Here is a 13,620-nt window from a genome sequence, read left to right as displayed (position 1 = left end):
ATCTATCTATCTATCTATCTATCTATCTATCTATCTATCTATCTATCACCTGTCATAAAATACCAGTCTCATTTGGGAAGGTCAGTTCCTTCTTATGAAAGTGGAAACTGGATTTGGAGTAAGAGAGCTCTGGGTCCAAATTCTACCTTTGAATCTTTTTCCTTTTGTGACCTTAGGTAAATCACTTTTATTTCCCTGGACCTCTGTTGCTCATATATAAAATGAGGGGGTTGCACTAGATGACCTCTGAGGTTTCTTCTTTGTGTTCTTAAATGCCTCTGCTCTGGGCTGACTCAGTTTCCCCTCTGAATTGATAACTCCTATTTATCACCATAGCTAACATTTATATAATGTTTTGAGGTGCTATTATTACCCCCATTTTAAGTTGAGGAAACTGAGGCAGACAAGTGAAGTGACCGCCCCAGCTCTGCACAACAAATAAAGTGTCTGCAGCTGCTTTTAAATTCAGTTCTTGGTGACTCCAGGTATAGTGCTGTACTCACTCAGTTACCTTTATCTAGTACCTTTCAGGTTTTACACAAATCATCTCCTTCACTTGAACCTGAGGAGGGATGTCCACGCAAGGCAAGTTTATTATATATACAAACACACATATACATATATATGTATATGTATGTATATATACACATACATATATGTCTGTATATGTATATGTATATGTGTGTATATATATATATATATATATATATTAGAGACAGCTGGTGGCATTGGATAGCACATTAGACTTGGTGTCAGCAAAATCTCACTTCAAATCTAGTTTCAAATACTTACTAGCTTGTGAAACTGGGGAAGTCACTTCACCTCGGTCTGCCTTAATTTCCTTATCTGCAAAATGGGATAATAAGAGCATCTACCTCCCTAAGAGGTAAGGATTAGCATAAATAACATGTAAAATGTTTTGCAAACCTTAAAGCACTATATAGATGCTAGCGACTATTATTATACCCTTTTTACAGATGAGGAAATTGAGGCTCAGAAACAACCTGCCTGGGGTCACACAAGCTAGTAAATGTCAGAGGTGGGATCCAAACCCAGGTCTTTTAAATTAAGGACTAAACTTTTTCGAGGCTGGGCTTCCTCTCTGGAAAACGAGGGGATCAGATTCAATGCTTCCTAAAGTCTCTGAGCTCCAGAGCCCATGAAAAGAAGACCAGGTGTCCCTCTTCACCAGTGACAAAGGGAACTGCCTCAATGTAAACAAACTGTTTCAGGAGGCAACTCTAGCTCCTGGTTTGGCTGCTGGGCCAAGAGAAGCTAATAATTATATAGCTTACAATCTATAATCACACTTGGATTTATTTTTAGGAGGAAGTCAAGGTGGGGAAGGGGGAGGGAAGGGTGCTATAATCAGCTTCGAAGTATGGCTCTCTTTGGTGTAGGATGAAATTTACCTATTGAAATCTCAGCAGCAAGTTTATGATGATGAAGGCCAACGAACTGTGAGGGAATTGGAGGTGAGAACAGTTACGGGTACTGGAGGCACGGTAGGAATCACTGGGCAGTCCATTGGTCAGTCCCTTGGCCAGTAGATGTTAAACTCTAGCTCTGTTGTTGGCCAATTTTGTGACCGTGGGCAAATCGTGTCATTTCCCTGGGCCTCAGTTTCCTCATCTGTCAAATGAGCTGGAGAAGGAAATGGCAAACCACTCCAGTATCTCTTCCAAGAAAACTCCAAATGGAGTCAAGAAGAGTCAGACATAATTGAAAAACCAAAAACCAAACCAAAGCCCATCTGAACAATAACACGGCACGACTGCCATGCTAATCTGGGATATGGCACTAGGGGGCACCAAAGCACCAGTTTCCAGGCTCTTCTACCCAATGTATATATGAGGGCATAGAAAGTTTGACCCTTCCACCTAGAATCTATCATAGAAGCATGACCTTTGGGTGTTGGAATCTCAGTCCAGTATTCCAAGGAGAATTTGTCTCTTAAGTATAACTCCCAGAAGTCTATGAACCCACACTTGGCCAACCCAAACTTTCAAGTAGCAGTAGCCAGAACTCAGGTCCCACTCATGAGTCTTTGGGGGTTCAGAGGCCCCTTTCTCCCCACAAAAAAGCTGAAGTTCCCTGAAATCCCAGATATTGAAAGTAGGAAGAAGGGCTTCTCTGGCCGTCCACTCTTCTTTATACTTTTTGGTTGGACAAGTCACTCAACACGCATTTACGATGAGCTTACGTTGAAGAAATACGACATTTGCTCCGAGTTGAATATAGTAGGTGCTTAATCAGTGTTTGTTGATTATGTGCCAAGCACTGTGCTAGGCATTTGGTACACAAAGAAAGACAAAAACACACCCTGCCTTCAGGGAGCTTACATTTTAAATGAGAAGACAGCATGCAAACCACTAGGTATAAATAAGATATATACAGGATACATTGGAGGTGATTTCAAAGGGAAGCCGCTAGCATTAAAGTGGTGGTTTGCAGTTTCCCAGGCTTCCTCTTTTTCAGTAACAGCATTCCTCCACTCAAGAAGCTTCAATGGCTCCCAATGGCCTTTAGGAATAAAATACAAACATTTCCAATGATCATTTAAAGCTAATCACACTCTGGCACCAATGTTTACCTTTCTGGGCTCATTATACATTACTCCTCTTCATCTACTCTTAAATTTCAGCCAAACAGGCTTGAATTTCCCATCTCTACTCCTATATATGGGCTGTCTTCCATGCCTGGAATACTCCATTTTCTTTACCTCTCTGTCCCTAGAACACCTATCCTAGAATCTTAGAATCCACCCTACAACAGACAGGTCATCCAGTCTATGCTTGAAGACTTCCCTTAAAGGGCAGGAGTGGGTGGGTGGGGAGGGTGACTCATTACCTGGTATGGGGATATAGAACTATTATTGCTTACTCTGGAGTTGAAGCAGCTGGCTTTCCTTCCTATCTTTGATATTTACAACAGATGTGACCTTAGGTAAGTCATTTCGCTTGTCTAAGCCTCAGTTTCTTCATCTGTAAACCGAGTCTGAGAACTCCCACTCCCGGATTTTGCCTCAGCACAAGTGCTACCACCTTTTCCCAGTTCTTTTCCTCATATTACAACTAGAGCCCCTCCCCTTATTATTTCAGATTTATTTTGTATGAATTTCACATTTACTCACCAGCTTCTCCCCGGGAAAATATAAGTTGCTAAAAGGCAGAGACTGTTTCTTTTTTTGTCTTCATATTTCCAATGCCTGGTACTTCATAAATGTTTTTATATTTTTAAAGATGAGCTTTGAAATAAGGACACTTCTTTAAAGAGCTTTGTCAGATGGGGATCTGCTGGAGTCATTAGAACTGTATAGATCAGGAATTAAATTGGAGTAGGGGTGAGGTAGCCAAACTGTCAATAAGTTATGTTACTTTGGGCAGGTCACATTACTTCCTTGTGCCTCAGTTTCCCCCTTTGAAAAAGGAACAGATTGGAGAAAAGGAGGTTATGTGGCACAATGGAAAAAGCCCTGACTCTAAGGTTGGAGGACCTGAGTTCAAATCCCACATAAGATGCTTATTCCCTGAGTGACCTACTTGGTTGGCCTCAGTTTCCTCATCTGTAGAATGAGGTGGTTGGGTTAGATGACCTCTAAGATCCCTTCTAACTCTATATCAGTGGTTCTGTGATCCTATCAACCCCCCTTTTGAACTTCCCTATTACTGTAGAGGACGTCACCATCCTCCCCGTTCTTCAGGCTCACAACCTAGGAGTCATCCTGGATTCCTCCCTTTCTCTCACCTCCCTCATCCAAGCTGTTGCCAAGGCCTGTCCATTTCACCTTTGTAACATCTCGAAAATATATCTCCTTCTCTCCTCTGGTGCTGCCACCCCTCTGGTGCAGACCCTCATCGCCTCATGCCTGGATTATCACAACAGTTGCTTGTGGCTCTGCCTGCTTCAAGTCCATCCCCGCCGCAGTCCATCCTCCATTCAGCCACTAAAGCAATTTCCCCAAAATGCAAAGTCTGACCATGTCACTCCCATACTCAATAAACTCCAGTGGCTCCCCATCACCTCTAGGTTCAAATATGAAAACCTCTGTTGGTGTTCAAAGCCCTTAATAACCTAGCCCTGTCCTACCTTTCCAGTCTTCTTACACCTTACATCCCCCCAGCACTATCCCCCTATTGGATTCCTGGATGCTGCTTCTTCACCAAGATGCTCCATCTCTAGGCTCTCAGCATCTTCTGGGGCTGTACCCCAAGCCTGGAAGGCTCTCCCTCCTCATCACCATCTTCTGGTTTCCCTGGCTTCCTTCAAGTCCCAGCCAAAATCCCACCTTCTACAGGAAGCCTTTCCCAACCCCTCTTAACTCCAGTGCCTTCCCTCTTAATTATCTCCTATTTATCCCTATGCTACATATTATATAATATCCTATTATCTATAGCTTATTTTTGCATATCTGTTTTGCTTGTTGTCTCCTCCATTTAGACTTTGATTTCCTTGAAGGCATAAATTATCTTTTGCCTTTCTTTGCATCTCCAGTGCTTAGCACAATGACTGCCACGTAGTAGGCGCTTAATAAATGTTTATTAACTGACCGACTATCCTATGATATCGAGAGGTCTGGAGTGATAGTCATATGTTGTCCCTCAATCACCTGGTGAGATAGTATTCCCATTTTACAGATGAGGAAACTGAGTCAAGATGGATGGCAGCACAGGGGTGGGGTGACACAGTCTTTCAGCGTCTGCTGACTGAGCTTCGGGGCCTCAGGTTTCCTGGTTTGTCAAAATGTAGAAGTTGAATTAAATGACCTCCAAAATCCTTTCTAGGTCTAGATCTATATTGGGTGTTTCAATGATTGACCCTTATCTATTAGGTTGACCCCTTTAAGGGGACATCAGAGCTACAACTAGGGTGGGGTGGCTAAGTTTCTTCCCAGCAGCAGCCTTCTGGCATCCCAGGATGCAAAGCTGATGTCAAGGCTCATTTCTTGCCTTGGGGCATGTTTGTGTTGGCCCAGGGGCAGCAATGGCCAGTTATAGTCCCCAAAGGATACAGCAGCTTCTGGCTGATGAAGGAGCCCTTTCCAATCAACAGTAATTGATTGCCTCCTTGTCCTGAGGCCCCCTATCAGACCACGGCTTGCTGGAAAGGGATTCTACAGCATAGCTTTCCTCCTCTGCTCTCAGGGAGCTAAGACCCAAGAGTGGAGGGAAGAGAGTTCTCATTTGGAATTATTGGGCCCCGGCAGGAAAAACTGAAAAAAACCACAGAAGATGCCAATCAAATTGAGAACACCAACAAAGAGATCAATAAGACCCTTGACCAGCTCAAATCCTTTGTGGAGTTTCTATTTAAGAAGATCAGTTGTGATGCTACCAAGATTTTGGAACACTTGGGGGAGACAGGGTCTATCACCAACATCAATTTGACACAGTACTTTGGTAGGTGGAGATCTGAGGCTCTACTTGCCTTTTTTATCTTATTTTTATTGATACTCTTTTGTTTTCACACAATATTAGTTAACATTTGGGGCAGCTAGGTGGTACAATGAATAGAGTATAGCCCTGGAGTCAAGAGGACCTGAGTTCAAATATGAAAAAGAAAAGAACCCAGATCCAAGCAAAGCATGTATTCTGACTTTTTTTTTTTTTTTGGCGAAGCAGTTGGGGTTAAGTGACTTGCCCAGGGTCACACAGCTAGTAAGTGTCAAGTGTCTGGTATGAAACTGGATTTGAACTCAGGTCCGCCTGACTCTAGGGCTGGTGCTGTCTCCACTGCACCACCTAGCTGCCTCCCTGAAATTTTTTTTTTTAATTATGGTATTCAATAGTTCTGCTGGCCCAATGGAGTAAGAAAGACCTGGGTTCAAATCCCATCTCTGGCATTTTCTAGCTGTGTGACTGTGGGCAAATTATTTCATCCTCAGTTTCTTTTTTTTAATTTAGTATTTTATTTTCCCCCAATTACACGTAAAAACAATTTTAACTTTCCTTTTTACAACTTTGAGCTCCAAATTCTCTCCCTTCCTCCCTCCTCACACCCCACCCCCATTGAGAAGGCAAGCAATTTGATAGAGGTTATACATATGTAGTCGTACAAAACATATCTGTAATTCATCCTCAGATTCTGTGAAATGAAAGGGGGTGTATGGATCAAATGTCCTCTGAGGTCCCTTCCAATTCCAGATCTATGATCCCTCCATCTCAGACAGCTTGTCCAAATTTCCCAGAATTCGGTGTCTTGTTGAAGCATCTTAGAGTCTGTTGCTTTGCCCCTCCTTAGCAATCATCGAGCAGAAAACAAATGAGCTCCTGTTATTGGAATCCTACATTCGCTTTTTGGAAGGAGAAGGTGAAGTGGAAGGTGTCAGCTCTTTGATAAACCCTTTCTGGGGTGGGTCATCACTCCTGAAGTTACCAGAACCCCTCAAGGTCTTTGCTCCGGCCATCACTGGCGATACTATGAGTGAAAAAGTAGAGGAATGTAAGTTGCACTCCCCTTGACCTCCACCTCATCCCGTGATGGTCTGTGTTTCAAAAAAAGTCAGGGTCATTGGGCCCTGGGAGCTGGGGGTGGGAAGGCTCAGCCTGCTTAAGCATGGAGACTCATTTCTAGGTTCAATACCAGGGGAGGAGGTATTTGGCCATTATGGTAGGGAAGAAACAAAATGTTTTTCCCAGTGGAAACACTATTGCTTGGTCCTCTGCTGATGTGGCAACTTTATCTTATCCCCCAGGCAAATTTTTTTTGGTCATTTCAGTTTAATTCAATTCAGTTCAACTCAATTCAGCAAACATTTACTTATTCAGGGTTACAAGTCCAGAGCTATACTGGGTGAGTTTCAAAGAGGAAACAGAGGCAGCAGGACACATAAAAAACAGTATTGGCTTTAGAGTCAGATGGGGCTGGGTTCAAATACTCCCTTTGTTACTATTTATATAACCTTGGGCAAGTCACTTCTGTTCCCTTGGCCTCAGTTTTCCCATCTCTAAAATGAGAGACACACACACACAGTCTTTTCCCATGCCCCCGTTTCCCTTCTGGTAAATAAGCCCCTTAAGAAGCACAGAAGTTCTAGGACAGAAATGTAAACGCATGTGTCCTGCACATAGGATTTTTAACAAATCAGCAAAAGCAAAACCAAAGGTTAGCGGCCCCTCTGAGTTTCGTCCTCTGCTCTTGATGTTGTGTTCACACCGACAATCAGAACACAACTTGGGAAGAATAGTGGGGAAAAGAATTTTTACAATATGAACACACTTCAAGAATCCTGCCTGTCATCAACGACCTCCAGGACTGGCAGGATTGGGGAATTAGCCCGTGACAAACTGCCGCTACCCACTGCTTCCCCAGTTGCAAGCCAGCAGAGTCGAAATAACAGGCTACAGCTATTTTAGAGATGCAGGCTACGGCTCTTTTAGAGTGAAGGAAGAAATGCCTTCATTCAATTCTCGGGAGAATCAGGTGCACTCCCTCCCAAGAAGGAAGATACTGTTCATCTGGTTTCCCCCTTAGTCCTCCCTCCAAGACTCAGAGTTACAGTCCGAGTTACAATCAAAAATTTCACAATTGATTAGGTTCACAATTCCATATCTAATTAGAGAAACCTCAATCCGAATTACAATTGGTAGAAATCCTGATCCTTTAGTTAGCATATACATGAGGTTCACTGAGCCTAAGTAGTAACAGATTCTTGTGCTGGGACATTGACCCCCAACCAACTTGGACTGGTTCGGGTCTTGGGCTGTAAAGACAGGAATTCTGCTGTGAATCTAGCTTAACCGGCCCAAAGAATATCACTCTCCCCTTAATTAGTTAGCCATTCAGCACCTTTCCTGTTTTTTGGCAACTTATGTGGGAACCTAATAATTCAGCACTTCTCACACTGCCTCAGACATTGACCAGATGTGTGACCCTGGGCAAGTCACTTAACCTCTGTGTGCCTCTGTCTCCTCAGTGGCCAAATGAAGGGCTGAACCAGATAGCCTCTGAGGTCCTTTCTTTCTCTAAATCTAAGATCCCTTAACACTCAGTCCCACCAATGGCTTACAATAGGACTGGTCAGATAAGTGCTTGAAGGGACTTCCTATCCAACACAAAGAGATATAATAGGTTTGGTGTAACAGCGTGAGTTCAGATCCCTGCTCACTGACTGCCTGGTGGTCTTGGGCAGGGAGACTAACCTCCCAGGCCTCAGTTTCCTCATCTGTAAAATGAGGCAGTTGTACTTGATGGCTTCTAAGTCTCCTTTTAGCTCTAGAGAGATGAGCCAGTGATCTCCATGTGAAAATGCAGAGCAGTAGTGTGGACCGGTTGCACTAGCCCAAGGCATTGAAATGCAAACCTACTTGAAATGTTGATGGTCATTTCAAGCAAGAAATTCCAGGGCAGTTGGATCTTATTCAATCAGACTTCATAGTGTATGTGAGATGCGAGTGTGAATGTGTGTGTATGTGGGTATGAGTGTGAGATGTGAGTGAGTGTGAATGTGTGCATGTGTATGTAAGTATATGAGTGTGAGTGTGTATGTATGGGTGTGAATGTGAGTGTATGTGGGCATATGAGTGTGAGATATGAGTGAGTGTGAATGTGTGCATGTGTATATGAGTATATGAGTGTGAGTGTGTATGTGTGGGTGTGAATGTGAGTGTATGTGGGTATATGAGTGTGAGATGTGAGTGAGTGTGAATGTGTGCATGTGTATGTGAGTGTCTGAGATGTGACTGGATATATATGTGTGTGAATGTGTATATGTGAGATTTGAGTGTGATTGTGTGTATAAATATGTATGTGAATGTGAGTGTGTTTTTGTGAAATGTGTGTGAATGTGAGTATGTGAGTGTGAATGTATGTGAGGTGTGAGTGTGAGTGTGTCAGGATGTGTGTATAAGTGTGTGAAGTGTGTATTGTGTGAATATGAGTGTGTGGGAGATGTGAGTGCAAATGTGTGAGGGTATATGTGCAAGTATGTGAATTTGAGTGTGAGGTGTGCATGAATGTGAGAGTGTGTGTGTGTGTGAATGTGAATCTGTGTATGTGTAATTTGTCCATATTCTTTTTCATTATCAGTCTGAATTTCAATTCCAGTTTTCTTGCCTGCTCTCATCCAATCTTATCCTGGTAAATTTTGTGGCACGTGCATTTAGAAATTGTTTTCAAATCTTGGAATTGTTTTGTTTTTGACAATAGTGTGATTTTATTGGTGGAGAAAATTTCCTATGCCCATACAGACAGGGAACGTCCATGATGCTTTGGGTCATCAAACCAGTATATGTCTGAAGTGGGTTTTGAATCCAGAACCTCCTGACACAAGGCTAGCCTTTCTGCTGCTTTGCCCATCTGTCTCTCATTTTAAATTTAGATGAATGAAAATCTCAATAGAATGTAAGACCCTGGAGGGAAGGTGCTGCTTTTCATTTTGTCTTTTTTATTCCCAGCCCGCAGCATAGTGTCTAGCACACAATAACAACAACAAACATTTAAGTTCTACAAATCACTTTATAAATATTTTATCCTTATAACAGCCTTAAGAGGGTAGGTGCTATCCCCATTTTATAGATGAGGAAATTGAGGAGTTAAATTATTTGACTAGGGTCACATGACTAATGTCTGAGGCTGGATCTGAACTTAGGTCTTTCTAACTCCAGGTCCAGCTCTCTAGGGGGAAGGGAGAGGAAGAGAATTAGTATTTATACAGCACCTGTTGTGTGTCAGGGGTTTTACAAATATTATTTTATTTAATCCTTGCAACAAGCTGGGAGATATTATTATCCCCATTCTACAGTTGAGGAAACCGAGGCAAATAGAGGTTAATTAACTTGCCCAAACATAGTAAGCGTCTGAGGGAAGATTTGAACTCAGGTGTTCCTGATTCCAAGCCCAGTACTCTATCCACAATGCTACCAGCTGCCCTCCTAAGTGCTTGCCAAATTAAATTGAAATTTGAAGATACTTTGGGACATCCAGATCTGGGGATCTTGTTCATTGGCAAGAGGTGATTAGAAAAGAAAAGCCCTTTCTTAGGCGAAAGAGCATTATTGGGTGCCATGACTAATTTTCACTTTCTTTGAAACAGCTGACCAGCCTCTAGACCACAGTGATCTCCGTGGTCTGGTGGCAGAAAATCTCAATTCCAGGGATATATCGGATAATGTACCTGAAAAGATAGATGACCTCAAAGGGAAGAGGAAGCCATTGACAGCATAGACTGGTTGGTGCGGTGCTGGGTCATGTGTGTACCATAGCTATGTAGAATAAACATTTTGCTCTGTAAGTCTGCTGGTGCTTCCATTTATAGACCTCCCCCAGAAACACTTGGGTTAGCAAAAGTCAAGTGCAAAAAGGAAAATCTCATCTCGATGACAGGAAAAATCTCCCACCAAGGAGAGCTCTCCCAAAGTGGACTGAGCTGTCTCAGGAGGCAGTGAGTTACTTCTCTTTTGTTGTTTTCCAACTTTGAAAGACTGGATGAGCATTTGTTAGGGATATTAGCACAGTGTATTAGCATGTAGTTACTTACTACATTAAGTCCTGAATAAATGATTTTATTCATTCATTCATTCACTTACATAGTAAACCCTAAATTTGTTCATTCATAAAAATTCATTCATTTATTTACATAGTAAACCCTAAATAAATAATTTTTCATTTATTCCTTCATTCACTTACTGGATACATAGTAAGCCCTGACTAAATGAGTTTTCATTCATTTGTTCATTTGTTCATTCATTTGTTAACTGTTCATTCATTCATCTGTCCATTCATTCATACTGTAGGGAAGATTCTAATTCAGCTGTGGGTTAGACTAGACATCTTTGGGGTCTCTTCCCACTCCGAAATTCTGGGATTTTGAGGTCAGCTCCCTCGTTTTCTCACAGGTTCTATATAGTTGGGTAGACCCCTAGAGATTATCTAGACTAGCCCTTTCATTTTGCAGATTGGGAAAATGAGGCCCAGAATGACTTGGTTTTGCAAAGTGAGTAGCTTTTGCAAGTGAGCGGTTTTCCAGCAGAGAGTGGGTGGTCACTTGTCAGGGATATAGCAGAGGGAGTTCTCACTCAGGATGGCCTCATTGGCCTCTGAGGTCCCTTTCAACTCAGAGATTCTGTGAAAAGTCACATCTGTCCTACTCAAAGGCCATATATGGAGGGGATGTGGAAAAATAGGGATACTAATGCACTATTGGTGGAGTTGTGAACTGATCCATCCTTTCTGGAGAACAATTTGGAACTATGCCCAAAGTGCTATCAAACTGTGGAAACCCTTTGACCAATCAATACCACCAGTAGGTCCGTATCCCAAAGAGATAAAATGAAAAAAAGAAAAGGGCCTATATGTACAAAAATATTTATCGCAACTTTTTTTGTGGTGGCAAAGAACTGGAAATTGGAGGGGATATCGATCAATTGCAGAATGGCTGAAGAAGTTGTGGTATATGATTGTGATGGAATACTGTTATACTATAAGAAATGACAAGCAGGATGCTTTCAGAAAAACCTGGAAAGACTTCCATGAACTGATGCAAAATGAAATGAGCAGAACCAGGAGAACATTGTACACAGTAACAGCAATATTGTTTGATGATCACTGTGAATGTCTTAGCTTTTCTCAGCAATACAATGATCTAAGACAGTTCTACTATTCACCTCCAAAGAAATGATGGTATACGAATGCAAACTGAAGTATACTTTTTAAAAAAAAACTTTCTTTACTATTCTTGGTTTTTTGGTCTGTGTTTTGGGTTTTTTTTTTAAATTTGCAACATGGCTAATATGGAAATGTGTTTTACATGACCTCCCAGGTATAATCTATATTAAATTGTTTGTCTTCTCAGGGGAGGTGGGGAGAGAATTGAGAACTCAAAATTTAAAAAAAAAGTGTTAAAAAATTTTGCTTACATGTAGTTGAGAAAAAATAAAATAAAAATTAAATTCAAAAAAGCCATATACAGTCTGAAGATAGCTACATAGCATAGTGGATTGCAGGAAGACTCAACTTAATGAGTTCAAATATAGTCTCAGACACTAGCTGTGTGACCCTGAGCAAGTCACTTCACCCTGTATGCCTGTATGTTTCCTCCTCATGAACTGGGGAAGGAAATGGCAAAGCACTCTAGTATCTGCCAAGAAAACCCCAAATGGGGTCATGAAAGTGAACAGCCAAACTTTTCCATCTAGATGAGGGGTTGGCAAATTATGGCTTTTGACCCAAATCTGCCCCACCTCTGGTTTTTGTACAAGCAGAAATCTAAGAATAGTACTTAATTTTTAGATAGTAGACAAAAAAATCAAAAGAAGAATAATATTTCACAACACATGAAAATTATATAAAGTTCAAATTTCAGTGTCCATAAATAAAGTTTTATTGAAACATAGCCATGCTCATTCATTTCTGTATTGGTTACGGCTGCTTTCACACTAAAATGGCAGAGTTGAGCAGTCATGATGGAGACCATATGTGGTACTCTCATTGTAGTTATGTGACACTCTCATCACTTTGCCCTGTTGCTGGGCACACTACCAACCATAGTGCTACAGTTATAACTCAACAGTTCTTTGAGTGCCACATGTATTGCTGTACTGTGACATGCTTTTAATTACCAGCGTATACCCATCAAGTCAAAGCAAGAAAAGAGTATAATTGTGAATTTTTTGAGCTCAGGGCTGAGTTTGAAATTTTGCTGAATGAGAAGAACCTTCCTTGACCATTCTATTATCAAACACTGAATGGCTTTAGAAATTAGCTTTTGCTGCAGACTTCAAATGTTTCTTAATGAATTCAACCTAAAATCACAAGGTAAAGTGGTGCTTAACATATAAAACTTATACTGCAGTAAAGTCAATTTGGTGATAACTAAGGTTGCTTAACTCACAAGTAATGGTAAGCTGGTTTATCTATTTTCAGTGTTATCAAAAATTAAAACAAGAAATGAGATTTCCATTCTCACACAAATTTGTAGTGAATCTACTTTCTGAGCTCAAATTACAGTTCCAGCCACATTTTTCAGACCTGGATGCACACACAAAAGAAATCTCCATATTTTAAAATACTTTTAGTTTAGAAGCTTCTACCTAACTTTCTTTCTTCTTTTTGGTGAGGCAATCATGGTTAAATGACTCGCCCAGGGTCACACAGCTAATAAGTGTCAAAAGTCTGAGACTGGCTTTGAACTCTGGTCCTCCTGACTCCAAGACCAGAGCTTTATCCACTGTGCCACCTAGCTACCCCTCCACCTAACTTTCAATTGGATTATTGGCATTGTAATGACATGGATTCATTGGCAATGTAATGACATGGATTCATTGGCAATGTAATGACATGTTGAAAGGCAAATATCAAGAGAAGAATCTCACGGAATTTTATAAAGTTTTATATGTATTTCAAGTGATGAATATGGTCAACTAAAATCATGTTTGTTGATTGACATAAACATTTAGCAGTACCTATCTGTATGAAAAGACATAAAATCTCATTACTGATCAGCATTAACAGATAAACATTTGTAATCAATTTTGATGATAAGAAACACTAACTGAACTCTAAGTGAAGTATTGTCCCCTAAAAAGAATTCCATTGTTCTCATTAATAAATCTATATTACAAAAACAATTGTACTCAGTTATTATTATTATTGTACTTTGAATTTCATCAATTACAGATGGTA

The 13,620-nt window shown here is 41.1% G+C and overlaps 1 protein-coding gene across 1 annotated transcript in view; it reads left to right on the top strand.

Annotated features, from left to right (window-relative positions):
- Positions 1–10,164, top strand: part of CCDC63 (coiled-coil domain containing 63) — a 48,787-nt gene extending 38,623 nt beyond the window's left edge. The window contains exons 7-10 of the mRNA XM_027857361.1: positions 1,401–1,475; positions 5,207–5,399; positions 6,241–6,441; positions 10,034–10,164. Of these exons, the coding sequence (XP_027713162.1) occupies positions 1,401–1,475; positions 5,207–5,399; positions 6,241–6,441; positions 10,034–10,164 (600 nt within the window). The remainder of the gene's footprint in view (positions 1–1,400; positions 1,476–5,206; positions 5,400–6,240; positions 6,442–10,033) is intronic.
- Positions 10,165–13,620: the final 3,456 nt, after the last annotated feature.

This window comes from Vombatus ursinus, unplaced genomic scaffold (assembly GCF_900497805.2).
Source record: "Vombatus ursinus unplaced genomic scaffold, bare-nosed wombat genome assembly UNPS02012122.1, whole genome shotgun sequence".
In the NCBI taxonomy this organism is placed as follows: Eukaryota; Metazoa; Chordata; class Mammalia; order Diprotodontia; family Vombatidae; genus Vombatus; species Vombatus ursinus.
This window is presented reverse-complemented; position numbering and strand designations above follow the sequence as displayed.